At 40.1% G+C, this 27,566-nt stretch overlaps 1 protein-coding gene across 2 annotated transcripts in view; it reads left to right on the forward strand.

The window, feature by feature from the left end:
• OTUD4 (OTU deubiquitinase 4) overlaps nucleotides 1-27,566 on the forward strand; it is a 2,240,995-nt gene that overhangs the window by 2,146,705 nt on the left and 66,724 nt on the right. For both annotated transcript variants that reach the window (XM_044062226.1, XM_044062227.1), the window contains 2 exons: nucleotides 6,022-6,285; nucleotides 6,541-6,581. In XM_044062226.1, the coding sequence (XP_043918161.1) occupies nucleotides 6,022-6,285; nucleotides 6,541-6,581 (305 nt within the window). The remainder of the gene's footprint in view (nucleotides 1-6,021; nucleotides 6,286-6,540; nucleotides 6,582-27,566) is intronic.

Raw genomic sequence — 27,566 nt, forward strand, 5'->3', positions numbered from 1 at the left:
GCTCTTTCCTGGCATGAAACCATACTGCTGCTCATTAATCATCACCTCCCTTCTTAATCTAGTTTCCAGTGTTCTTTCCCATATGTTCATGTTGTGGCTGATCAGTTGTATCCCTCTGTAGTTACTGCAGCTGTACACATTACCATTATTCTTAAAAATTGGTACCAATATACTTCTCCACACTTCAGGCATCCTCTCACTTTCCAAAATTTGGTTAAACAATCTAGTTAAAACCCCCACTGCCATATCTCCTAAACACCTCCATGTTTCCACAGGTATGTCATCTGGACCAACAGCCTGTCCATTCTTCATCCTCTTCATACCTGTCCTTACTTCCTTCTTGCTAATCCTTTGCACTTCCTAATTCACTATCCCCACATCTTCCAACCTTCTCTCTCTCTCTTCACTCATCAGTCCCTCAAAGTACTCTTTCCATCTGCTCAACACACTCTCCTCACTTATGAGTACATTTCCCTTGTTATTCTTTATAACCCTACCCTGCTGCACATCTTTATCAGCTCACTCCCCCTGTCGAGCCAATTTGTGCAAACAATCTGATAGAGAAGTGGCTAGGAGATAATGTCCTCTGAAAGTATTTAACTGTTTTCCAAGCTGGGAGAGCTATAGAGATAAGACAAATCCAGACAGCACTCAGTAGAAGCACAGACTGCACTGTGCATCTTAGCATGAATAACCTTTCTTTTAGGTTAGCTCATGTCTGTCAGTGTGTCTGGTCTGTTAGGAACATATTTTCCTGATAGGAGGGTGAAACTTCAATATTCAAAGATGTACATAGTTTTGTGTGTTATTAGTAAGTTAATAGGTTTTAATGGGTATTGTGACTGTTCTTGCTTTTTTGTTGTTTGTTTGAGAGCATGCAATAAAACAGAAAGTTTTGTAATGTGACATAGGCTGAAATGGGTATGACAAGAAACAACTGTATAAAAGATCAACCTGCCAAACTGTGTGTGTGTGTAACACAAAAGCTGGAACTAGACATTTAACAAAAAAGCTGTTATACATAAAAGATAGGAATAACAACGTTTTAATACAATGATGAGTTATGTAATGTCATTAAATGTCAATGGTCTCAGATAAATACAAAAAATAAAAAGTAGTGAACTGTATTAAAAATGTAGAGTGCAGATAACTATGCTACAGGAGATAGACTTGGAAAGAACTGAACATGTGAATTTGATAAAGATTTTCAGAATGGTTATTCACCAGAATGCCTTGAACATAGGAAAAGAGGAGTGCTTATATTAATTGCAAGAGGAATTACAGTATTGATAGAAGAGGATAAAAATAATAATGGTAGATTTGTTGTACTAAGGGACTACTGGCAAGGGAAGATGATTACACTGGCATGTATTTATATTCTGCCTGAAACTACTATAATGCAGTTTATGAAAATTCTGGGAGAAATAATCAGCTTTCAGCAAGGAATATTACTTATAAGTGGGGACTGGAATTTGATTTGCAGCAGGAAGATGTCTGGGGGGTCCAAAAGGGAAAATATAACATAGGAAGGTAGGCGTTTGAAGAAATATATGAAAATATTTAGCATGGAAGAAGTGAATTCAGTACTAGGAGTTTGGAGTGAATTTACATATTCCCCAAAATACAAAAATTGGGTTAGGCTAGACAGAATTTACATTTCACAGGAATATGTGCATTTAACTGAAGGTGTTGATATGCAGCCAATAGCTATTTCAGATCATGCACCAATAATAAGTAAAATAAAAATACTAGGTAATGAAATAAAAATGAGACACTGGCTCTTTCCCACCTATTTGTTGAAAAGAGAAGAATTTAAGGAATGTTTAGTGGAAGTTATTTAGGAGCTGTTAGAGAAGATAGAAATTTCTTCTGAAAATATAGCTAGGGAGCGGGTTAAAATTAAAATGGAGTTTAAAAATATACCATGGAAATAAAAGAAAAGGAAATATGGTAAAGAAGTAACAAAAATTATTTAGAGGGACTGACAAATGTTAAGTACAGAGAATATGAGGAATCTCACAGAACAAGAGGAGCATCTACAGAATGCTAATCAGAAAATAAGGGATTATCCCAATAAAATGCATGCGTTTAGAAAGATTGTTGTTAAACAACTGTTTTTTAATAGTAACTCTAGAGCATAAAAATGTTTAGCACGATTTAGGCAACAGAAAGCAGACAGGGCTGTCGCCAAACTCAGATAGCCTATAAAAAGGAAGATAAGAAGTCCTGTAAAAGTATTAGAAATATTTCGGAAATTGTGTGGAAGTCTTTATAAAAAGAGAAATATGGAAGTCAGTAAAAGGTACAAATGGAAATGTTTATGGAATAATTAAATATGCCAAGGTTAGAGGTAAACGAGGCCCAATTACTAAAAGGATAGGAGGAGATGAGATGAAAATGGTGACATATAACCAGTGTACAGGAAAGTACCCAGGAGTAGATATTATTCCTGTGGAAGTTTGGAAGCTAGAAGGGAAAAACTGATAAAGATCTGGAAGGCTTTGTTTAACAGTATTTTAAGAGGAGGAGAAGTACCAACATCCTTAAAGAAAGCAGTGGTAGATGTAATACCTAAAGAGCATAAAGATCCATCTTCATACAGGCCCATTTCAATACGAAACTAATGATTATGAAGTGTTTGTCTATAATGGCTAAAAGAATGGCAAAAGTGATGTCAAATGCTAGGTATGGATCAGTGTATTTTTGTGGAGGGAAGGTAAACATTTGACAATATTAACAGAACACTGATGATACAGAAGGAAGCTGAATGTATGAAAATACCACTGTTGTTGGTGGGTCTTGATGCAAAGAAAGCATTTGACAGAGCAAGCTGGGACTTTATGAGCAGGGCAATGGAAGCATTTCCATTCCCCTGAGAAAATTGTAAGGGTAATTAGGAGAATATTGGAGGGATCGGAGGTGAAAATTAAAACAGGTGGGTGCCTCTCTGATAATTTCTGCTTGAGCAGAGGAACCAGACAGGGGTTTTGTCTTTTCCCTGTGTTGTTTGCATTATATTTAGAACAATTGTAAATGAAAATAAGGGACTCAGAAATTCAAGGATATAATTGGTATGGTAGTTAAAAAAAAATGGCTGTATTTGCAAATGATATTATTTTATACCTGATAAAACCAGAAAAGGGCATTACAGTGTGGTGGAACATTTTGAGACAGTTTCATATCTTTTCAGGATACAAAATTAAAGAAGCTAAAACAAAGGCAACAGTGGTAAATTATGTACCCACACTTGAATTGGTTCATCAATATCCATATTTATGGGGACATGATAAAATGAATTATTTAGGAGTATGGATTAAAATGATTCTGTTGTGCCAGCTAAGGATATGTGGGAATAGACCTAACAAAAGATAATACAAAAATGGGTAATTAGAAGCTCTGTTATATGGATAGTAAGATACAAGCAGTTAAAATGTTTTTAGTCCCTTTAGTCTTGTGCACAGTTCAAGCATATTTGTATCAACCAGAGGAGAAGTTTTGGATAACAATAAAGAGCTGAAGGATTTTATCTGGGAGGGGAAGATGACAGGAGTCAATTGGGAGAAGGTGATAATTCAGTAGAACAGGGTGGATTGGGATTACCAGATATATCCTATACATAGTGCAAGCAAAAACTTATAATTCATCGTGGAAAGGGTTGATGATGAAACAGTGGGAAGGTCGAGAAATAAGGAGAGACTGGGATTTTGGATGCAGACCTTTAAGGAGAATAACAATAATCATACAAAATATTATATTCTTACAGTAGCAGAAAATATTCCAAGAACTAATCCATCACCAGAATGGAGAAAGATTCTGCTGATAGGAGTGATTGCAGTTAGGGATACAGACATTAGGCAAGAGGGGGCTGAAATTTATTGGAGAAAACTGGCAAGGGAACCAAGGTATTGAAAGCAAATAGCTAGAGAGGAAAAGGTAAAAGAATGGGAAGATGCCAATAATTTATTTGCAGTGCAGGTTAGAGATTGCCTTCCCTCAAGGATGGATAACAGAGTATAGGCAAAGAGAAAGAAATAGGGGGATCCTAAATGAAAGACAAGTACATAGTTTTTAGCAGATTCTAGAGCAGAAGCTGCTGTTAAAAATGAATAATTAGTAGAGCATACAAAATATTACATGATAAACTGTAAGAATTAATCAGAGGAGGTTAGAAAGGATTGGGAAGAGAGATTGTAAGCAATTCACAAAGAAACAATGGGGGGGGGATAAATGTATGTCTCCTAAGCTTGCAAGAAAATCTAGAAGATTAGAATTTTTTCTTGGAAATGTTTACACAGATATTTTTATACCCCATGTAGACTCCAGACAAATTTCCGTCACGTGGACAGGAAGTGTTGGAGGTGTAATGAGGAAGAAAGAGATAACTGGGAACACTTTCTGGGAGTGTAATGAGTTGGCAGATTTTAAAGATTTCCTGCAGACTATTCTAGCTGAGATACTGGGTGAGCAAATTGGTGTAACTAGGGAAATTATTTTTCTGAGCTATGATACAGAATCTGAGTTGCCTACAACACAGCAAGGCCTTGCTGAATTTAATTATGGTAGCTGCCCCAAAAAATATTAAAAAATGGAAATCAAAGTCTAAACCAAATGTACTAGAAGTAGTGAATATAGTAACAGGGATAAAACAACTAGAATTGGAATAGTTAGAAAAGAGTAGGAGCAAATTACTTGGGGAAAAATAGGAATTGTGAGAACAATACATACAGGGGAGGAATGAGGTTTAAAGGAAGGCAGGATTTAAATGAGTTATGTAATGTTTTACTGACAGTGATTGGGTAGATTGCAAGTGATGTATAATGTTTGTAGCTAAAATTGTCAATATGGTTTGTGATGTAAAATACTTGCAACTGAGATTGTCAATGTGGTTTGTTTTCATTTATATAACTATATGATTGCCTATGTCATAAGTGATAAATAAAGATGTTTCTTATTTAAAAAAAATGCTACAAAGTGACAGTTGGGGCAGTTGCAAATGCAAACCTTTATAGGATTCCACATGGACTCTAGATTCAGTCTAGCAAGCTTTCTCAAGGAAAGAGCTTCCAGTCTTTAGAAAACCATCTGCCGTCTTCTGGCACCTAAGCCTTCCCCCTGATGAAATTTGCACAATATCCCTGATACTTTGCAGGAAGTATCCCATGCAGATTATCCAGGGGACACTTAGAGTACAGAGGAGTTGGAAATTGTACCCTGTGACCGCTGTAGTGCATCTATCCAAATCATGTCATCCGCACTTTCTGTGATTGCTCCACCATAATAGTCTAGCTCAGTGTTGTTGTTTTGTTCACCCCTCCCCTCAGTGACTTTCATGATGGATGCTTCTGCCCTAGGATGGGAAGGCATTGTTTGGGGCAGGCAGTCTGTGAACTTGATCTTCACAAGAGGCCTTGTGCACATTACTCAGTGTCTTGTAGCTTTCCAGGAAGTCCATTCAGTGGATGTGATTGCAGTCACTTCAGACAACAAGACAATGGTCTTCAGCGTCAGCAATTGGGATGGAACTTATTCTTCCCCTCTGTCAAAATGCAAAGTGGATATGGTAATGGATCGTGTTATCTTCTGCTTTCTCGTAACAAATCTCATTCTTGGTTAGGCCAGTTCACTAGTGGATTGTTGATGTTTATGGATACCCCATGGGTGATCTCTGTCAATTTGTGCCAAATGCACGTTTTGCAGTGGGAACCTCTCTGCTTTCCTGACAAACACAAAATGCAGCAGCTATTTTTCCCTGCCCCAACCCCAGCAGGTACTGTGTACATAAGACTCAAATGTGTAGGGTGAGTGCCGAGCAACTGCTGTCTACAGCTGCCAGTCATGTGGGTAGATTAAACAGAATGTCTCATCATGATATAATGATGATGGTAAGTGCATAACTATCATTGTTGCATGCTATAGCTATGTGCATGATGTGTTTTAATAGGTAAAAACATTAATTATTTTGTGTTTAAGAAGTGAACAGTAAAAGATCATCTAGTTGGTTGTGCATATTTTTATTCTTAGGTTTACAGCTACAGACTGGCCTTCCAGCAGCACAGTCAACACTGCTTGAGCCGCCTTCTCTGCCACATGGTCAGATAGCTGGCACCCCGATCCCCCCTCATTCTCTTCCTGTGCATGCAGTTAACCAACCTTTGATGCCTTTACCTCAAACCATGAACAGTTTTGCAGATCCTTTGTACCCTGGTTTTCCTTTAAATGAAAAAGGAGAATGTGTGATAACACCACCATATTCCATCTCTAAAACTGGGGATGACCTTCCACAAGGTAGGTGTTCTGCTTTTTGTTTATGCTGTTATTGGAGTAGTGCATGTGTAATTGGTGAGTTGCACTTATTTAACATGATTAGTACTGTATTTTGATTAATGCAGAGCACTTGTTTGTATTAGATTTATATATACTGCAGTGTTGTAGTTATTTCTGCTGGACTAAAATGGTTTTATGAAGACTCCTGATCTAATTGTGTGAAATTTAAACATGTATTTCTCCAATTCTTAGTAATCGTCGTTATTTTGTTTTCAGATAAAGGCATCCTTCGTTTCTTTTTCAATCTTGGTATAAAGGTAAGATTAATGTAACAATCTAGTTTTGCTCACAGCAGAGAAATATAGTGAGAAGACAGATGAGCAGAAGCTGTTCTCAAAGACAGTCTCAATGTTCTTTAAATCTTGAGCATTTTGCTACCTATTTCAGCTGATTGCAACAGTTTCCATGTAGGAGCTGTGTAGGCTTCCACCTGTGACTCTTAAATGGAGGAATATGTAGACAGGTGTTCTTTATACTCTGGTTGACAGTCTTCTACAGTAAAACTTTCTTTTTAATCCAGTGTTTTGGGGGGAAAGTCTTCTTTGAAAGTTTCTAATGTTTTTACAGTGAAAAAAAATGCAAAATATGACACCATCATGGGGTCTGTGGTATGACCATAACCAGTCCTATTTTTACTAACGTCTTCATTGAAATTGCATTGTTGAAGAAAGACTATTTTAGGCAAACTTATTGAAAGGGTGAAAAAAGAATCTCAAGCATCCCTTGGAAAGTGAAGCACAAACATCATTATTTTTCCTTCCTCAGATAACAAATGATGAATATTAAATGATGGAGAAGTGTGAGACATCTGTAACTCTGACACCACTTTAGATGTTGATCTTCTCCCTGGTGGGTATTACCAAATGACACTTCTTTGGGCTCTTCCAATTCTAAGTTAATCAAAGGCCCTTTGATACCAACCATGTGCTGCATTCTGCTGTTTGGCTTTATGTGAAGTCTTCTATCTGTCTGCCAGGGCAGAATCAATAGGCTTCTTTTGTTTTAGCAGCACAGGTATTACTTTTGATAAGGGATCATTCCCATATAGTCAACTTCATTTTTTGAGGTTTTCCATAAAGTAACCAGAATATTTCCCCGTGTAATTGTATATTTTAGCATCTAAGTTTTGCCATATGAATAAGATGACAACAATGGAGTTCAAGCTGTCCATCCTACTTCACATCATTCTGTGAAAGAAAGTGCCTTAAGGTGTCCTAATACATTCAAGGAGGGAAAGACAGTTTCTTGACAAGATTACTCTTGTCAGTTGTGCCTTGAATGTATTTGTTGTGTGTGCGCTGTCAAGATGGGTATCTTAGCCATTGCTGATTTTTGTCACTTAGACACATTGTTTGGAAGGTGTTTTCTTATGTAGAGGAGTCCTTTGCAACTTACCTTGACTTGGATATCTTTGAACGGAGGTGTGAGGTATCTGCCTTTATTACTTGTCACACTGCATTGATACTAAATGAAGTTATTGTAGTCTCAGGTCCCCTCCCAGGGGATTCCACTTTTGAAGACCTACCTGTGCGTATGAAAGGTGTCTTGAACTGAATCAAAACTGTGATAAATTATAGCATGACATAGGTGTTGTGTTGTCTTCCAGCATTGACATCCAACCTATGCCTCGTTAGTTAAGAGTATTCTTAAGCAGGCAAAGAAGTTGAATACAGAGTGAAGAAGACAGCTGGCTGAAAAAAAGGAACACAATCACTCATATTCACCATTTTCCTAGATTCCAGAATGTACTTTTGATTTAAGAACTTTCGGTTCTCCGATCTACAGTCATTTTTGTCATTAATTCTATGGCCATTGCTGATAGGGTTTACACATAATCATGATTAGACTTTTTTCATTTATTTCCTTTCTGTTCTGTTTGTCTGAGCTTATGTACATAATTTAAGTGATGCAATGTGATGTGTTCTCCATTTTTTTTTCATAAAGATTTGTGGATTCTTCCATGAAAGCTGATGTAATATTGCTTTTTCTGTGACTTGTGTGTTTTTGCAACATAACCATTTGCTTTACATTTACTCTGTATCACATGCACCAGCTAGAAGATTTTTCCTACAGAATTTTAAAGCAAAGCACCTCTTATCCTAGAACCAAGATGCCACAACAATGTCCACAGAAGGTAAAGGATCAACAAGAAAACAACTTTGATAAAGAAGCACATGCACGTTAGAGTCTTTAGCCAACTTGTAGCCGAAATGCTTTGCAAACATGCTGTCACTGATGAGCAAGCTTCATAAACTATCATTGGCTTCATCACCACTTGGATGTGTTTCCTCTCAATAGGAGAAATTGTCCTTTGCGGGAGCTAGGTCAAGACCTGTCATGCACCCTCTATTCCCAATGGCTGACTTGGGCATCTCATAAAGCATGAGCAGTGTTGTTTCTCTTTGAATCTTTTTTTCTTAATTTTGACATTTTAAGTCTCATGGATGTCCTCTTCAGTGAAAAACTCAGTCATCTGCAGGGATGCCATCATTCAAGCTTTGTTGTACAACATCATGAGGGCTTCACTCTGCTGAGTTGCTGCATATTCCGAACCTGTGCTTTAAAATGAGTTTCAGGATGTAACTATGCCTCTGGCTGCCTTGATACAAAAGATGTCTGTCTCAGCAGGGTCATAATGCCTTAATGTTTAGGAGGACATAAGTGGTTACTGTTCTTTCACGAAATTACCATTCTTTTCAGTGATGAAAATCATTCAGGTCCTTGCATCGGAGAAAGACTTTCACCAGTTTAAAGTGCCAATCCCGTTTTCCTTCACAGTGAGTACACTCTACACTTCAAATATCTCTCCTTTTTGCAGTTACTGTGGAGGGCTGATCTCCTCATGGACTTTTGGGAAAGATAAATGTAAAGTGAAGGTGGCTGAATATTTTGACCTACCTTAGAACTTGCCCTGAAGTTCTGCTACCTCTCCTGCTGGTATGAAGGCTTCTGATGAATTGCTGATAAAGCCCCATAAGGTGAATGTAAATAAGTAACATCACTAGAATCTTTCTTTGAGGATCAGCCACCACTGGCCATGTCTTTGTAAACCATGTTATTGGATGGACAAGAAGAGACTTGCTACCTCAGCAGTCTTGCCTTTATTAAGGATTCCAAATGCCTGTATCTGTGAAGAATCGAAAATTGTACTATGTCTGCCTTTAGCGTGTATTGCAAGCCGCCACAACATGCTTTTCATTAGATATGTAGGGTAACTTCAAAAAGAAAAACTGGGACCATTTGCTCAAGTCTTTGTTTAATATAGCTGACTCAGCATTTAGAACTCTGCATTAGTAGTTGTGTTTGTAAAACACTCATGGCAGTCTGTAACTCAGGTCTACATACAGAGGTATAACAGTACCTTCAAAATACTCCTTATATTGACATGTGCTTTCTGGCAAGCACATTTGAGAAGTCTTATCTGACATTAAGGCATATGACCATGAATGTTACCATTCTCTTCCACTTGTGCAGAATGAAAAAAAATGGTGGCCAGTGGCCACACATTGCAGAAAGGAACATGAGAAAGGAAAGCAGCACTGAAATACATGTACCTTGCACAGATAGGTGCAGCCACAGTCCTTTCAGCATCTTTCCTATGTAAGAAGTATCTGCCTTTTCTAAAACCTTTGCCTGAGTGGCCTTTGAGATTTTCTTCAACTTTTTTCCTTAGGACCGGGAGGCAGTAAGTAGTCATAATGCCCAAAGCAATGTAGGTGTAGAGTTCAGTTATCCTAGACTGGTGGATGATTCATCTGCTGAAGCTAGTGCTTACCCTGAATTCCTTGCATGCCCTGATCCAGGCATCCACTGTTTCCATATTGTCATTCTTATGGTCAGCCTTTTAGCATATCCTGATATGATCTGACTGTTAACCATGCCTGGCTCCTAAGGCCACCATTTTTTTGTACTAGTTGCATAGTTTAGGTCTTTATTCTGCTGCACACTGGTTAAAACTTCCCAGCAATTTATTGCCAAGCTGATAAATTTAGCAGCTTGGCAATCACCTGACTTCATTGCATTTCTTATAGGTTCATAGCTGTTTACTAAGCTAACAACCACAAGGGCCTTTTTAAGCTTAGCCATGCATCCCAAATCTCTGACAAGTTCTGATACCATTGGTAAGTGTAAGCATGGGCCTGAGGGTGAAGCATTTACAGGTTACCTGTGTCCATTAGAGACATAGGTGCCAAACCAGGGATGAATTTCCGGTTTCCCATCCAGTTGTCCAAGTTGCACTTGAATTGGGTTAGGGAGGAACTCTGCTTCACATGGATGGGGAGCCTGTTCCATAGACGTAGTAGTCTCTGGGATACATACTTGTCTCTCCAGCAGGTCCTATTTATATCACAGGCAAGGTTCAAGTCTTTAGAACAGGTAATTCTGGTGCTCTTTGTTTTGTGGATATTCAGAAGGTCCATCAGAGTTGGGTCTGACAGTGCCCTGTATGCCAGCCACAGATATCCCCTCAAAAGCCTGTATGAGACAGAATACAGGAATAGGGCCTTGAGGTCGTCTGCATAGGACATTTTACTTATGCCCTGTATTCTTTTAGTGAGGAACCTCTGTGGCCGTTCCAATTATTAAATGTGCCTGGTTAAGTACATACCAAAGGGGACATTGTACTCAACGATAAGTCTGATGAATGCCAAATACAGTGGAACAATGACTAATGTGGACTTAGATGCCATACCTTTGTTTATAAGTTGTGCAACATAGAATGATTTCCTCACCACTGTAGACACGTGATGGTCAAAGGCTAGATTACTATCTATGTGTGTCCATAAGTCCCTGACTACTGGGTCAACTCTAAGGGGTGTATTGTCAGTCTGATAGTTACCAGGTATGGATGTCTTCCCAAAGGATACTGTTATGCATTTCTTGGCATTTAGTTTTGGTCCATGGCTCTGATACCAGTTGTTTGTCTGTGTCAGCCCCTCCTGGAGAACATTTGTGTCGGTGTGAGATTCAGTGACCGCTCCTAATTAGCAATCATCTGCAAATTTAGTCAACCAGAGACTGGATTAGTCAGCTGTTACCTGTTGGTTAAATTCTGGGAAGTAAATGCCAAAAAGGAGCGGTCCAAGGACTGATCCCTGAAGGACTGCACTTGTGACTGGCCTCTTTGTAGAGGTGGACTCCCCAGTTTATAACTTCCTGGGTCCGGAATGTGATCCAGTTGGCCATCTACCAGATGATATATGGGTTTGTACCGAACCTGTTGAGTTTGTCAACAATGTCCGAGTGGGGTATTGTGTTATATGCCTTGGCCAGGTCATGTTAGGCAGTGTGAACAATTTTGCCCTCATCCATTGCTTTGGTGACCTTCTCAAAGAAGTCCACCAGATTGAGTAGGCGTGATCTGCCCTTGAAACCAAACTGGGTTGGGTTCATTGTCTGGAGGTTTACTATATCTTTATTGAACATCTCCATGATAATTCTTTCAATGGCCTCACATGTAAGACTAGTGAGACGTATGCGTCTGTATTTTCCAGGATCTGTAGATGGCCCACCTTTGTGCAGAGGGATGACTGTTTCCTTTTCTCTATTCATGAGGCATAAAGCCTGCTTGGAGGCTACCGTTAAATAGTAATGCCACAGGTCCTGATAGGTCATTTTTCATGCTATTTAGAAGGCATCCTGGGATATTGTCTGGGCCCATTGTTGCAGTGTTCTTGTATTAAGGACCTGTCCCCTAGTGATAGTAGGGGAGTTATATTTGATGATATTTCCTGAGGGAAGGTTGAGGGGGGAGAGAGGGGTGAAGTTGGAGCTGAATTTATCAGCCAGGAGGTTTGCTATATCTTCTGGCTCAGTATAGATGGCTTCATTTACAATGAGCTCTGCACACAATTGTGTATTGCCTTTGAGGTTGCGGACATAGCTAAAGAATGCCTTGTTGTTGTCCTTGGCAGGGGAGGCCAAACTTGCCCTAAATTTGGTTTTGGTAGACTTTTAGTTGCCCTCTGAGTTTTGTTTAGTTTGATGAGTGCTTTTATCCTGCTGGGTGCTGCACCTCCTAATTTTTACCATGATTTTTTTCCTGCTGTTATACAGCCTATTGATTTTGTGATTCTACGAGGGTGGCTTGTTTTTTGAGTTTGTTCTGTACTTCTTCCTGGTGGGGTACAGCAGGCTCTATGCAGCTGTTAACATGCTTGTACAGGGTTTCTGTGAACAGTTCTGCATAGACAGCAGTGTTCTTAGGGTTTATGGGGGCTTGAAATTTTGCCAGGTTCTCACTTAATAGCAAGAGGTTAGCCTTAGAATACTTCCTGAATATTCCAGGTTTTATTTTTACTTCAAAGGAGACCATTTTGTGGTCTGACGTTACCACAGGTCATCTTTACAGGTTAAAATTAATCCTAATTAGGAACAGTTTGGGATTGCTTTTTAATTATTTGCAGGTTATTTAGCCTAATTAGCACTTACTCCTTAAGTAATGTGACTACTTCATGTTGTAATTAATACAGGCACTTGAGACTTCAACATTGGTGGATAATCTAATGAAGAGTACATCAAAGACTCATTTTCTAGGTGTAAACATTGGTAAAATGGCACACAAATACCACTCCTAGTACTTTTTCTTCCTCTCTACCAACTCGTTTTTTGTCATTAAGATTTTAGAGCTTTTTTCTGATGCCCTATTGTAAACTTTTGTTTCTACTACAGGTTTCTACCTCTTTTTACTTGTTAGCTGTTGTTCTTGCTGAATTTTCTGAGTTTTTAATTTTCCACTACCACATGAATGTATGATGGTCTTCATGTTTCACTGTTGCAGTCATCACATTTGGGTTATCTGCTTGTAGTAGCCCTCAGTCGACCTGATTATCAAAGACTTGGGTCCTGCGTCGGTTGCTGTCTCATCTTCCATGATGTCAGGTAGTCAGGGGTATAAAGCATGCAGCCGACGCCATTACATCAGTTTTTCTTGCCATGCGGTGCCCGAAGCAGAAGCAGTTCGCGAGTGCCGGTTGGCCGACTCCTGAAATTTTCATTTTCGAGTTTCAGAACCGAAGTCTTCAACTAAAGCTAAATACCCCATTGGGGAAACTTTTTCTTGCTCTAAACCAATGTCAGTAAAAGCCAATAATTGTATTTCTTGTGGAAAAAAAATACCTCACAAAGATTTTCATTTGTACTGTACTCCTTGCCTAGGCCCTGACCACGACGTACCTTGCTGTCAGTTTTGTGCCTTATTTAAGCAACAAACTATTCGTCATCTGTATATTTACGCTTCTAAATATTTTGGTACTTGGTTCAATTATCCAGATATGTCTTCAGTAAGCTATCCGACTACAGACATCCCGAAAAAACGCAAAGTTAAAGTAAGAGACAGGCCGCCTAGGTCCAAAGCTGCTAACAACGCTTCTCCTAAGCCAGTCGCCAGTTCGTCGGTACTCAGTGAGGCGCTTTCACAGCCCCTGATACCAACTACTTCAGATTCGCAGCCCTCTTCTGAGACCCATTCGGAGTCCGGTATGCCACGAGATGCATCAACTGTTGAACCTGTGGATGTCTCTACCTTGGATGGGTCCAGAGTCACTGTGTAGGCACCGGCTTCTGAGGTTGTATTCAGGCCTATTGACTTGCATATTTAACCGACGTCCTCTTCTTCTTCAAGGCCTAAAATTCGAACCATGCCTAGAAAACCGACTCCCAGACTTGCATGGTCAGGCCTCTATGTCTAAAAAACAAATTATAAGAATGGCTGAAGACCTTATTACTTTAATCAGGGGAAGCCAACCTTCCCCCTCTGAGAGACCTAGCACTGAATTTGTTTATGATACTTCTGACCAGGATTCTGAAATTTCTGTTTCCTCTGATGACCTGGATTTACCCTTATCTACCTATGAGGATTCTGATGCAGAGGACTCTATTCCCTCTGCCCCCCCCCCCCGAGGATTTCTCTTTTGGTGAAACCTTGCATACTCTTAGGGAGCATTTTCGCTGGGAAAGCCAGGATTACTCTGATTCTAAAAAGAGGCTTAGGGATTTCTTACTCCTGCCCCAACACAGGCCTTTAGCTATCCCTCCTGTACTAGACATTGTTGATGATGCCTTTTCAGAATCTAGCTTGGCCCCTGACTCTCTACCTCCTGCTCCCAGAAAACCTGATAGATATTACAGGGTTCTTGACTCTCATAAGTTCCTTTTTAAAAATCCTACTGCAGATCCTAAGACCATTTCACAGGAACCCAAGGGCATTAAGGCTACTACTGCCAAAAACCCTACCCCCTCTGATAGAGATTCCAGGGCGCTGGATAGATGGGGTAAGAAGGTATACACTTATGAAACCTTGGCCATTAGGGCCTTAAATTGCCAGTTTAATATGTTAAAAATATCAGCAGCATATTATTGGATTGCTTAAACAGAAAATTATGATGATTCCTGACTGTGCTGAAAGTAAGAATTTACAGGATTTAATGCATTCTGCTGAACCGGTTGGAAAACACACTTTGCAGTGTGGTTTTGATTCACTAGAGATATCTTGCAGGGCTGTTGTCCCTAGGTCTGTACTTAGAAGGCATGCTTGGCTTAAGGAGCAATCTTTGCCAGATCATGTTAAAGCTACATTGCTGGATGCTTCCTTAAATCAGGACCGCCTGTTTGGCAACAGAGCAGAAGTAGTTCTTAAAAAGCTGGAGGAAAAAGCTAAATCTATGCAAACTGTTAAAGATTTCCTTCAAGTACAGCTTCCAAGATTTAGTAGGCATTGGCCCTCTAAGAATTGGTCCTTTCCTGCCTCTTCCAGGCCTTCTCAGTCCAAACCCAGAACCAGCAGAACACCCAGGCTTCAGTCCCAGGGTATGCACAGAACTAAGCAGTGGGGGGCTCCCACTTCCAAATCAGGGAGTAGTAAGCCCCCCCCCATGATAAATTGTCTCAATGACTTAACTTTAAAACTTCCAAGCACTTCTCAACTGACTGCTCCTTTAGGGGGAAAGATTGCTCTGCAGGCAAAAAACTGAGAACTCATTACCCAGGACAAATGGGTTTTAAATATAGTTTCCCAAAGGGTACAAATTTCACTTCCACACGTTACCAACCCCAAAAGGTTGGCCAGATCTACCCCCAAATCAGTGGGCAGAGGCTCAAAAGCAGGTACTCTCTCTCTCTTAAGCATAAAGGCTATTCAAACTGTACCCAGAAGAGGAAAAGGGACAATGTTTCTACTCAAGACTTTTCCTGGTACCCAGAAAAAACAACTCATGGTGTCCTATCCTGGACCTTTCTATCTCAAACACCTTTTTGGTGATTCCAAAATTCAAGATGCTAACTCTTCACCATTTGCTTCCTATGCTAGGCAAAGATGCCTGGTTGGCAACACTGGATTTAAAGGAAGCCTACCTGCACATCCCAATCAGGGAATCTTGAAGAAGATACCTACGCTTCAAAGCAGGCTACATGCACTATCAGTTCTCTGCACTGCCCTTTGGCTTATCTACTGCGCCCAGGGTATTCACAAAGTGCCTAGCTCCAGTCATTGCATTTTGCAGGCAAAGAAATATTCAAATATACCCATACCTGGATAATTGTCTAATTCAGGCAGAAAGCCAGGACATTATTTTGAATCATCTGGCATTTGTACAAAAGGTGCTAACTTGTCTGGGGTACACCATAAACGAAAAGAAATCACATCTGGTACCCTGTCAACAAATTATATTCCTGGGAGCAAGCTTGAACACAACTTCCCAGATGGCTTTCCTCATGCCAGAGAAACAAATTAATTTGACAATGTACTTTAAACTAATGGCCACAAAAATCCTGCTTATCTGCAAGGCAAATACTGCAAGCCTTGGGGTTCATGGCCTCCTGCATTCTACTAATTCCATATGCAAGACTACATATGAGGAAACTGCAATGGTATCTAAAAAGCCTATGGTGTCAGCGTTCTCAGGATCTAGAAGCAATGATTCCTATCATACCTTGCATACGGTTAGAGTTCCTTTGGTGGGCAGAGGCATGTCACCAAAACAAGGAACTACGATTCACTCTACCCCCTGCCGTCCAAACCCTAACAACAGACACATCAGACTGTGCATGGGGGGCTCACCTGACAGGAAAGTGCATTCAGGGCAAATGGAACCCAAGCCAAATGCACCTGAATATCAATCAAAAAGTAATTAGCTGTGCAGATTGCTCTGACAGCCTTCAAGGACCACATTCTTCCAGGACAATTAATGGTAAAGACAGACAACACCAGTGTTATGTGGTACATAAACAAGCAGGGGAGTACCCATTCTTACCCCCTCTGCAGACTAGCCATGGCTCTGTGGAACAGAGCCTTGAGCTACCAAGTGCATCTACAGGCTCAATTCCTGCCAGGAAACCTAAATACACTGGCAGACGAACTAAGCAGAAACCTCATGGACCCACACAAGTGGAAACTGGAACCAAAGACTTTCAGCATGTTGATAAACAAATGGGGGATCCCAGCTAATAGACCTGTTTGCCTTCCCCCAGAACTACCAATTGGACATATTCTGCACAAGAACTCCCCACAAACAAGCTTAGAAAGTGAATGCTCTGTCCTTCAGCTGAAAAAATCTATTAGTTTATGCCTTTCCTCCTCTGCCTCTCCTCTCCAAAGTACTACTAAAGATCAAACAGGACAAACCAAGGACAATCGTGATTGCACCAGACTGGCCACGCCAACACTGGTACCCCCCCCTTGCGCAGTGGCTCACTGCTGGCTCCATGGCACCTGCTGAGACCCCTACCCTGCTGTCACAGCAGGAGAGCCAGATTCTGCACCCTTAGCTTCAAACCCTGAACCTGGCAGTCTGGCTAATTACCTAATCTCTCCATTATCATCCCTCAGTAAACAAGTGTTGGATGTCATTTTGGAGGCAAGGAGGCCTAGTACTAGAAAATCTTATGCTGAAAAATGGAAAATGTTCTGTGCTGGAGCCAAACGCAAGAGATGGGCACAGCAGCACCCAATTTACCTCAGATTCTTTGATACTTAACTGAGATGCTCACAAGGGCCTTTCTTTTTCCTCCATCAAAATTCACACCTCAGCCATTTCAGCTCATTACAGCACAAAACCACCCCTCTTCTCTCACCTACTGCTCAAGCAGTTCCTCAGAGGGGCCAAAAACTTAAGACCACCCAGGAGAGACCCAACTCCAGCCTGGGACCTTAACTTTGTATTGGAAAAATTCACTCATCATCCTTTTGAGCAAGCTGCAAGTGCAAAGTTAAAATTCCTTTCTTGGAAAACAGCCTTCCTTTTAGCAATCACTTCAACAAGAAGGGTATCTGAATTACAGGCCCTTATGGCAGTGGAGCCTTTCATCATCTTTCATGCGGACAGGGTGTCCCTCAGGATCAATCCCTCCTTCATGCCCAAGGTGGTATCCAGTGTGGCTCTTAATCAGTGCATTCATTTGCCAATCTTCTTTTCTAATCCACAGAACAAAGGGGAACAGATACTGCACTCCTTAGATGTGCACAGACAACTTAGATTTTAGTTGGACAGGACTAAACCTCAAAGGAAATCTGAACAACTGCTAGTGGCATTTATTGCAGGGGCAGAGAGGAAGGCTATTCCAAAGCAAGCCATTTCTAAATGGATAGGCCATTGCATTCATTTTTGTTATAAGCAACATGGAAAACGTATCCCACAGGGGATTAGACCCCATTCAACCAGGGCTGCATCTACCTCTACAGCCTTTCTCAGAGGTGTCCCTACCAGGGACATCCTAGAAGCTGCTACCTGGAGTTCTGTACATACATTCACCAAGCATTACCATTTGCCAATTTTCTCTAAATCCAGAGCTAGCTTTGCCACTGCAATCTTGCAGGGCCTTATAGCTGGTCCTGATACTATCTAAATTCCTCCTCCCATCCTTAGATTTGGGAATCTACCCAAATGTGATGACTGCAACAGTGAAACATGAAGAACATAGTACAGTTGTGTACACTTACCATAAATGTAGATGTTCTTGTTGCAGTCCTGGTTACCCTCCCTCCAGCCCCCGACTTCTTTTAGCTATACCTCTACTCTCCTTTACTATGCTTAAAAGCTTTTTGGTGTAATTGCTTTTTGTTGGAGGTATAACCTTGTGTGTGTGTGTGTGTGTGTGTGTGTGTGTGTGTGTGTGTGTGTGTGTGTGTGTGTGTGTGTGTATATATATATATATATATATATATATATATATATATATATAATTTAATTGGTTCCCATTAGGGGGCCACCTGACATCTTGGGCAAGAAAAACTGATGTAATGGCATCGGGCTGCATGCTTTATAGCCCTGACTACCTGACGTCACGGAAGATGAGACAGCAACCGACGCAGGACCCAAGACTTTGATAATCAGGCCGACTGAGGGCTACTGCAAGCAGATAACCCAAATGTGATGACTGCAACAGTGAATACACTGAAACATCTACATTTATGGTAAGTTTACACAACTGTACTTTTTGCTGTGTACTCATATTCCTATGTGGTATGAATGCATGTAGTTATGTATACAAATTTTACATTACTTGTAATGTAAACTTCATTATTGTTATTTTTTTATTGAGTTTTTCTCCTCAGGTCTCCACTGAAAATGGGCCACCAGACAAATGAAATAATAAATAAATGTGTATCCCCATTTGTGGTTATTGCCAATGTGACTATAAGCTTTGCATCACTATTTAATATGCCTGTGTAGCATCAACACCAAAAGGGACATATCGACTTAATAAGCTTTCCCTCTTAATGGTAATGCTCACATGCTCCGCATTTGCTATAATTTATCCAACAGGTAAGAGCTGACTAGTCCATTTCTTGCATAGTTTATGGATTTATTTCATTAGCCAAATGTGCAAAGGTATAAAAAGTGTACTCTTGTGATAGTTAAGATCTATAGAACTTCACAAATGGCTTGACTGTGCTCCCATGAGAGGAGAATCTCTCTAGAGGGGAAAAGTAAGCCATTCGTACCTCTACATATTTACTTTCATACTAAAAAGAAAGTCATACATAATATTTCTAGCTGCAAAAGTTCTTGCAGCACCAAACCTCATTTGAAGCCAAAACTACATAACACGGTTGATGTCTGTCAAGTTTAATCATCTTGTATTAGATTTAATTCTCCATTTCTTTTAAAGCTACTTGATAAACCAAGGGAAAACAGTTGCAGTTACTACATTTTCAGTGTTCTTCAGCTTTTCCCGTGCCAAACAGATAAGGGCACCCTATACATTCTACAATGTAAACATCGTAATGGATTTTCCATGCCTGTTGACAGCAAATGAATTCCACAGTTTTCACATATACACCTCACACTGACTTCCCAAACCTTACCTTGCTTATAGCTTCAGCAAACCTTCTTTGTCATCCACAGTACTTACTTTACCCTGATCATTCAATACAGTTATCTTCCAAGTTGCAGAGCCATAGCCTACTCCACCCGCTTCATTCAGAATACTTGGTTATACACCCTCTAAAGTTCTTGGGTAAATGTCACCAAAGCTCCTTTGCTATCTGTGAGAACTGTCCAGTTTTTAAAGATTAAACTTAGTAGCAAGGTAGAAAACACCCACACCCAGTATTACTGTAGATGATCATTATCAAAGGTATCAGCCCCCTTTTATGCCTCCATTTATTGTGGGTGATATAGTGTAATGTTCTTCGTACTGGTCATTGCTGCAGTATGGATTATGCCCTACATGGGCTATAACAGATGGACAACTTTCAAAAGCTTCAGATCACCTTCAAAATGCCCAAACCATTAGCTTGAGCTGAGCTGACTAAAAAGTCAGGTTTGCGATCAAGCCCTTCAGAGCTTTCCTGCTGCCTAGAAGAGCACACCAATACAGCCTTTAGAGGATCAGCAGTCAGCTGTCACTTTCATGGCTGGGTAGATGACATAGCTCTCAACCGATCAGAGACGAATCTCAACAGAGTCCGGGACAAATCCTCAAATAATCAGTGACAATCAGGGGCATTTTTTTAAATATTTGTAATATTAGCTTGAAACATTTGCAGATTAAGAGAATGTGGATTAATATAGATATTTTGACATAAAACGTCTATAACTCTGGATTACTGTAATTATTTATTAAGGGCAACTCACCACCTTTTCTTTAGCAGTCACCAGTTTTAAGAGGGATTAAGAGGGACAGACCTACAATCGGAGTCTAAATCAGGGACGGCCCTGATGATCAGGGGCAGTTGAGAGGTCTGGTAGAGGAGTTCCTTCTGGTGCAAACTTTCACTTTACCTTTTTACCTGTTTAAAGATCATGTGCAAGGATTTTTTTTTACCATTTCTTTTTGCTGTAATTATCTTGCATTACTTTCGTTATGTAAAGTGGTCTGTCTGATTCAAAAAAAAAGTTTTACTTTAGTTATTTCAGTGAAATTATGATTAAGTATAGTAAACATGTTTGTATTTACTGTAGGCTGAGCAGCTTTCAAGTTGCTTCCTGATTCCAAGTCATGTGACCTAGAAGTCTGATGTAATTGCTAGCATAAACAGTTTGTAGTAAGTGTTTTCTGTGGTTTGTTGTAGATTTTAGCCCTTAAATGCAGTCAGCCCCAAAAAGAAAGATTAAGCAGCCTTTGCCATCACAGCAGTCTGACAGTTTTCTCACAACTGCAGGTGAGTGACTGCTGCGGCCAAAGCTAGTTCCTCAGACCACTTATCTTTCTGTGGTTCCCTCTGGTGTAGTCAATACAGTCAGTCAGCCACATCTTCTGCAGCTTTTGGGCTCCCCTCAGTGGGCAAGGGAGAACCACTCTTGCTGGTCATGGGAAAAGGGGCAGATAATGTTCTTCTCTTAGCCAGTATGTTGTGCACATCCCTAGGGAAGCTGTTGCTGGCAATAGTGGGTAGTTTTTTCACTTTTTCCTGTCAGGAAGAGACAAAACTAAACATTTATTTCTTCTGTATCACTTACTCTGAACAGGAGTAATTTATTTAGCTTGGCTCAGGGTCTTATTGAGGTTGTTTACCCTTTTTGTAAGGTACTTTCTGGTAAAAAGAAAAAAATAATTCCTCTTTCTGTGAAGAGGTGCAAGAAATGGATTCTCTAGGGGCTTGTGAATAGATTGATGCACTGGCTTGTGAATAGATTGATGCATTTTTATTTCTCCTTAGGTTTCTGATTAAGATTCTGATGAATGTGTGATATCTGAGTCTCCCAGTGAGGGAGTTTCTTGCTCTGAGCCTGTTTCTAGAATGAACCAGTGTTGTAATGGTGAAATACTGATGCTTTAGTCATTAAAAAAAACTTATGATTTCTACAACTGGAACTTCCAGAACCGTCTCCCCAATGCTGTCAGCACTGAACTGTGTTTTTGTCACTGCCAGTGGTTTCTCTGATAGTTAGCCTGCTGCGCCTAAGAAAGCAGATAGATTGTTAAAAGTTCCTCAGTCTTTCAAATTTGTATACACAAATTCCAGACCTGGTCAGGCATCTACAACTTTAGTAAATCTGGCTGCTGCTACACATTTTGTTAGTTCTTATCATTTTGCTTCTGACAAGGATGGAAAAGCTTTTGAATATTGTGGGGAAAAAGTGTATTGCTCTGCAACTTTGATCTTTAGAATTTTAAAACTGTAAGATTCATGTGTTGCAGTTTATCTTGACCAGTTGTGAAAGTATGAGGAATCGTTTGCCTTTGGTTTCCTCTTGAGGAAAAACCTGCATTGTGTAGCAGTTTAGTTTCTTCTGTTTCTCAAGTCATTAGTTATTGCTTGAAATGTGTTTATGACTCTGTCACTTCTACTTCCGGGCTGCTGCCACTGGTCCTGTTTAAAGGAGGTTTGTATAGCTGCATTCTTAGAACCTTCCAGAAGATATAAAAATGAAATTTTAAATTCTTCCTTTAATAGCATTATAGTTTTTTGGACCCTATGCTATAGTGGTTGTGACGCCCCTGCCCTGGCCCAGTAATCAAGGAGCCTCAATCTTCACCGCTAACACCAGTGAGGGACTTGCACATTGGGAAGATGACAAGTGCACACGCAGTGAAGTACAATTTCCCTTAAGAGCACACAGAGATCACAGTCAGTCTGGGGCTGGTTTCTTCCTCTCTCTCCAAATCCCCAATAAGACTCCCCACTGGCACAGTTATAGGGTTAAGATCTCAGCTGAGTGGTCAAGCCAAAACCTCCAACATCCTCTCTGTCCAACCAGTGCTTCGTGTCCCTGCCCAAGTAGCTGACCCACACACACATTGAGATTTGATTTATATACACACACACACAGACACTTCTGGGGAAGCCTTGCACAGGTTCACTAGCTATGCCCCCTTCTGCCCAGACTATAAGGTAGTACCAGCTGCCACCAACCACTCTTACTTATCAGCTACTAATAAGGCCCTTACAAAGGGTGACCAATTCTACTGTGTAATATTACTATTATCCAAATGGTAAGTGTGTCCAAGGCCAAGGCTGTTTGATTGGCCTGTACAGTGTTACCAAATACATGCAAGTACTCAAATAGCTTAAATATCTCTAAATAAGACCAACCACTATTAAAAGGTTTAAATATATTTAATTCTTCTTTCAGCTTTTCACGGTTAGGGGTCGCCACAGCGGATCACCTGTCCGCTCATGACAGCACAAGACAATACTCATTAACTCAACACAGTGGCAGAGTTCAGAATCACAGGAAATATTTTAAAACAACATTGCAGGACAGTCTCACATAAATACAGAAAACATCTAGACTAATCGTGGTATACTCCTGTCTGTTCACTAAGAGAGATACTGTGATCTAAGTCTTACCAAGCCAGGCAAATACAGATGTGCTGAAGAGTGGAATGTTTACAGGTCCAAGATAAGATACAAATTGCACAGACTTTCTCTGTCAGGTAGTTCTTAAATTAATAATACATATTACTGCTGAGTTAGCTAGATGACATCACTATTTGACACTGCCTCTAGTTCCCAGGCTAAACAGATACCAACAAAATTTAACATGTCTCTATGAAAAATACTTATCTCTTAGAAGCTGACACTTGTCTCTTAGAAGCTTGCCTGAAACTGGAAGTCATAAAACAATTAACGCTTTTAAATTTTAAACCTAGTTATTATTTCTTTCTTAAGACAATAGAAATAAACTCTAGCTGTAGACATTCTGTCTTCTAGCTGTGGTAAACACAATCGTAAAATTCTTCACATATTTTCTCAGAGTTTGAATGTTAACTCTGTATGTCCCAATTTCTGTTATGAAAACATACATTTGCACAGACAATATAGTCCATATGCATTTCTGCTCTTTTCCAGCAGGGTGCACTGTGGTTACATTTTTGAAGCTCAGCACATACCATACAGGTTACTTACATTTGTAGCCAAGTCTTTGGATCATATTAATATTTGCAATGATATATAATTATTAACAAAATTCTAGCTAGCTGGGCTGGCAGCCTTCGCAGAGTTTATCAAAAATGTGATGAGAGAGGTAAGCCCATTCAGGAAAGCTCAGATTTTTCAGTCTTCAGTCTCTAAATTCTCCAAAAGGTTCTTTGCTCCCTCATCTAATTTTGGCAGGAAACTCTTAAAGTCTCAGGAGAATGTTGGTAAGTAAACTTAAAAAAAAAATGGCAAGAAGGTTCCAAAATGAAAACAGGAACCCACGAGAACAGAGGAAAATCCAAGTCAGAAAGACTATAAAGGATCTTGTCACCACACACACACACACACACACACACACACACACACACACACACACACACACACACACACACACACACACACACACACATTGCCAGTCCCTTATATTTCCCAGAAAGTGTAAATCTCCAGTTCTCTCTCTGGCAGCAGATTGTTTCAGAAAATAATGTCTGTGTTAAATGTGTTCTTTCTAGGATGCAAATGGCAGAGAGAGAAAATTCCTCCTTTTCAGGTGATTACTCATCTGTCAGACCAATCTGTTCTATATCCTCCTGTCTTATATCACACGCTGTGTCAGGGGGTAATGGAAGCTGCCGCTCATCATTTAGGGGAAGGATTTTACTCAAGAATGTTTTATGTGCCAAAGAAAGAAAACTCTTGAAGACCAATTCTTGACCTTTCTTTTCTGAATCAGTTTTTGATAGCACCTAAGTTCAAAATGCTTTCACTTCACAACCTGTTGCCTCCTGTTCCTTGTTGACTTTTCTAGTATTTTTAGATTTAAAAGATGCACACCATCACATTTCTATTGTCTAGGTATCTGTTGTTTCTTAGGGTTGTGTGTGTCTGGATTACAATATCAATTATCTCCCTTACCGTTTGGGCTATGCACTGCTCCAAGGGCGTTCACAAAGGGTCTAGGTCATGTGATAGTCCACTGCAGACTACAGGGAACTTTTACATATTTAGATGGCTTGCTTATCTTTGCAGAGTCTTTTTCAAAGTGTCAGTAATCTCTGTCATGGGTAAGAGATCTTCTACACAGACTGGGATTCCAAGAGAACATTCAAAAGTCTTTTTTGACTCTGTCTTACTCCTTGACTGTGCTTCTGAAGTGCCTGCTAGACACCGCAGTACAAAAAGTATTTCTTCCACAGTAAAAAGAGCTATATTTAGATCTGTTCCAAGGGTTTTCCACTCAGAGGATTTTGAGTGTCATGACTTCTGTGACTCTCATAATATTGCTTGCAAGACAAAACTTGAGAAAGCTACAGTGGTGGTTGAAATCTTTGTCCCAGCATCTACACTTAGTCTTTTCAAATTCCAGTTCTAGTGTTTGTGAAAAGGGAAATCAGTTAATCACTGGGTCATGACATCAGTGTTTCAGAATTCAGGTCTCCCATTTTCCCTTCCTGCTTCAAAGCAATCAGTCAGAACAGATGCCTCATACTTTGCTTATGGAGCAGTGTTGGTGGGAATAAATGTGTGCAGTCTTTGGGACAAGAAACACAAGACCAAAACACACAAACATAAAAGAGATGCTACCTCTTATAAATGTTGCCAACTCTCTGAATCATCTGTGGTCCCCCAAGACTTCATGTTTATAGACAGTGCCACAGTGATGTACATAAAAAAGCAAGGGGAATCAAATCTTATCCCGTATGAGGACTAGCCATGTGTTAGCTTGGGATATAACCTTACTGCGTTGTCCCACTCTGCAGACATCTTACAGTCCTTCAGAACAAAATTGTGTGGCTGAGCAGGACCAAGACCAAACCTCACAAATTGGAACTGAATCAGGAGATCTTCCAAGATTTGATCCGTCTGTGGGGGAATTCCTCATGTAGGCCTTTTTACATTATCTCTGAACAATGAACTGGCAAAATTCTGTTCCAGGACTCCATGAAGAAGGTCTGGAAGACAGATGCCTTTTCTTTGGTAACCATTTGAAATGTCAGGACCCACTAGAGCGAGTCCCGATCCTAGACTGGCCAAAAGAATGCACTTGCATATACTAAGTCCGAGATGCCATTTCTCGTAATATTCCCTTTTCTCCAAGGTATGGAGATCTCTGAGTTGGTATATACAAGTTTGGAGGGGTGGGGGCTGTCTGCTCATGGATTCCCATCTTCCACTTCAGTCTAATGTAAAATGTTTTTGAAATGGGTTTTCCATAAGAAGCCTCCCAGAAAAACGGTGGCTCCTGTTTGGGATTTTAATTTTATGTTAGAAGCTAACACTTCATTCATTTGAACCAGCTCATCTGGTTGACTTGAGGTTCTTAACATGGAAAACAGTTTTGCTGATTGCTCTGATGTCTGCAAGAAGAGTATCTGAGTGGTTCAACTGTATAATTTTCTGCAGGTATGGTTTCTTTCAGTACTAATCCTTTTTTATGCTTAAAGTGGTAGCCAAGTTTACCTTAAGCCAATCTATCCATCTCCCCGTTTTCTTTCCAGAACCTAAAAGTGAGAGCGAGAGGACACTTTATACCTTTGATGTGAACAGACAACTTTGGTACTATCTTGACAAAACAAAACAGAAATGTATTTATTTATTTATTTTACATTTGTTTACCGGGAAAGTCTGACTGGATATATCCAAAAAATCTTTCAAAAAATGAAAAAAATCTTTCAGAACTTCGTTCATTTCTTGTGAAGGTGACAAGAAGTGAAAGCACATGTCAAAGCAGACTATTTCCAAATGGCTATCTTAGGCTATTACCTTTTATTTCCATCACAGCAAAACTATTCCATGCAGAGTCTAGGCTCACTCTGTCAGGGCCTTAGGTTCATTTATGGATGTTTGGAAAGGGTTGGACTCTAGTAATATTTTAGAAGTAGCAACTTGGTCCTTTTTGCATACTTTTAGAAAGCACCATAAATTAGATTCCATTCCAGAACTACTTCCGGGATTTGCTAGGACCAGTCTCCAGGAGCTCCCGGACCCATACCCTTCCAACTTCCAATTATTAAGCAGTGGTAATCTACCTATGTAGCTAAGGCATCTGCAGCAGTGATCAATATGAAGAACATAGTACAGTTGTGTAAGTAAACTTGACATAACAGTCGATATTCAAATAAACACTGCAGCAGTTAGCTCCTCCTTCCCTTGTTTATTATGTGTTTTTATGCCAGGGTGTGAATGTATTTTTTTCTTTTTCAAGCAATATCTTATCTGAGATTATCATCGCTGTCTCAGTTGGAATGAAAGCTCTGAAGGGCTTGGTGCCAAACTGGTCTTTTTAGTCAACTCAGCTCTGACTTAGGGTTTTGGCATGTGGAAGGTGCTATTCTATCCTATGCAGGATATAACCCGTATACCTGAGGCTACTGCAACAGTAGTTATTCAAACAGCTGCTGTTATGGTGAGTTTACTTACACGACTGTACTTTTCTATTCTTAATACTAAACTGTTCCAAAAACTTGTTTTCTTGTGGCCCTCCCTCAGCTAACCATGGAGGAGTACCCAACACACTGCTGTCTTAACCCATTAATTTCCCAGGGTAAGATCCTGTGACCCATTCATTCCCTTGGAGTGAGAGTCTTGTGTTAAACATGGCCTGTGGTCTGCTACATTAGAATTGGGATTTTGTTCCTTAAGCCCTAGTATTCATTGTGCATGCGTGTAGCTCTCAATGAGTGGGGACGCAATGGACTGTCTTTTGTACGTAATCAAACAGCATCACCTCCACGTAATCCTTAGTGCCCACAAGAGAATCGACTACAAAGGGTGTGCTCAGACAGATGCTGCTGCCCAACACACACACATATGTACACACATGGAAAAAGCCTCCTTATTCTCTTCCCACTCCACTCCAAAACAAATCCAGCAGGAGCTAAAATAAGGTGTAAACCTCCTTATGGGCTTTTCTAAGACTGATTAATGGAATCAGTAA

Source organism: Protopterus annectens, chromosome 2.part1, assembly GCF_019279795.1.
Source record: "Protopterus annectens isolate FY-2018-M chromosome 2.part1, PAN1.0, whole genome shotgun sequence".
NCBI classification, from domain to species: domain Eukaryota; kingdom Metazoa; phylum Chordata; order Ceratodontiformes; family Protopteridae; genus Protopterus; species Protopterus annectens.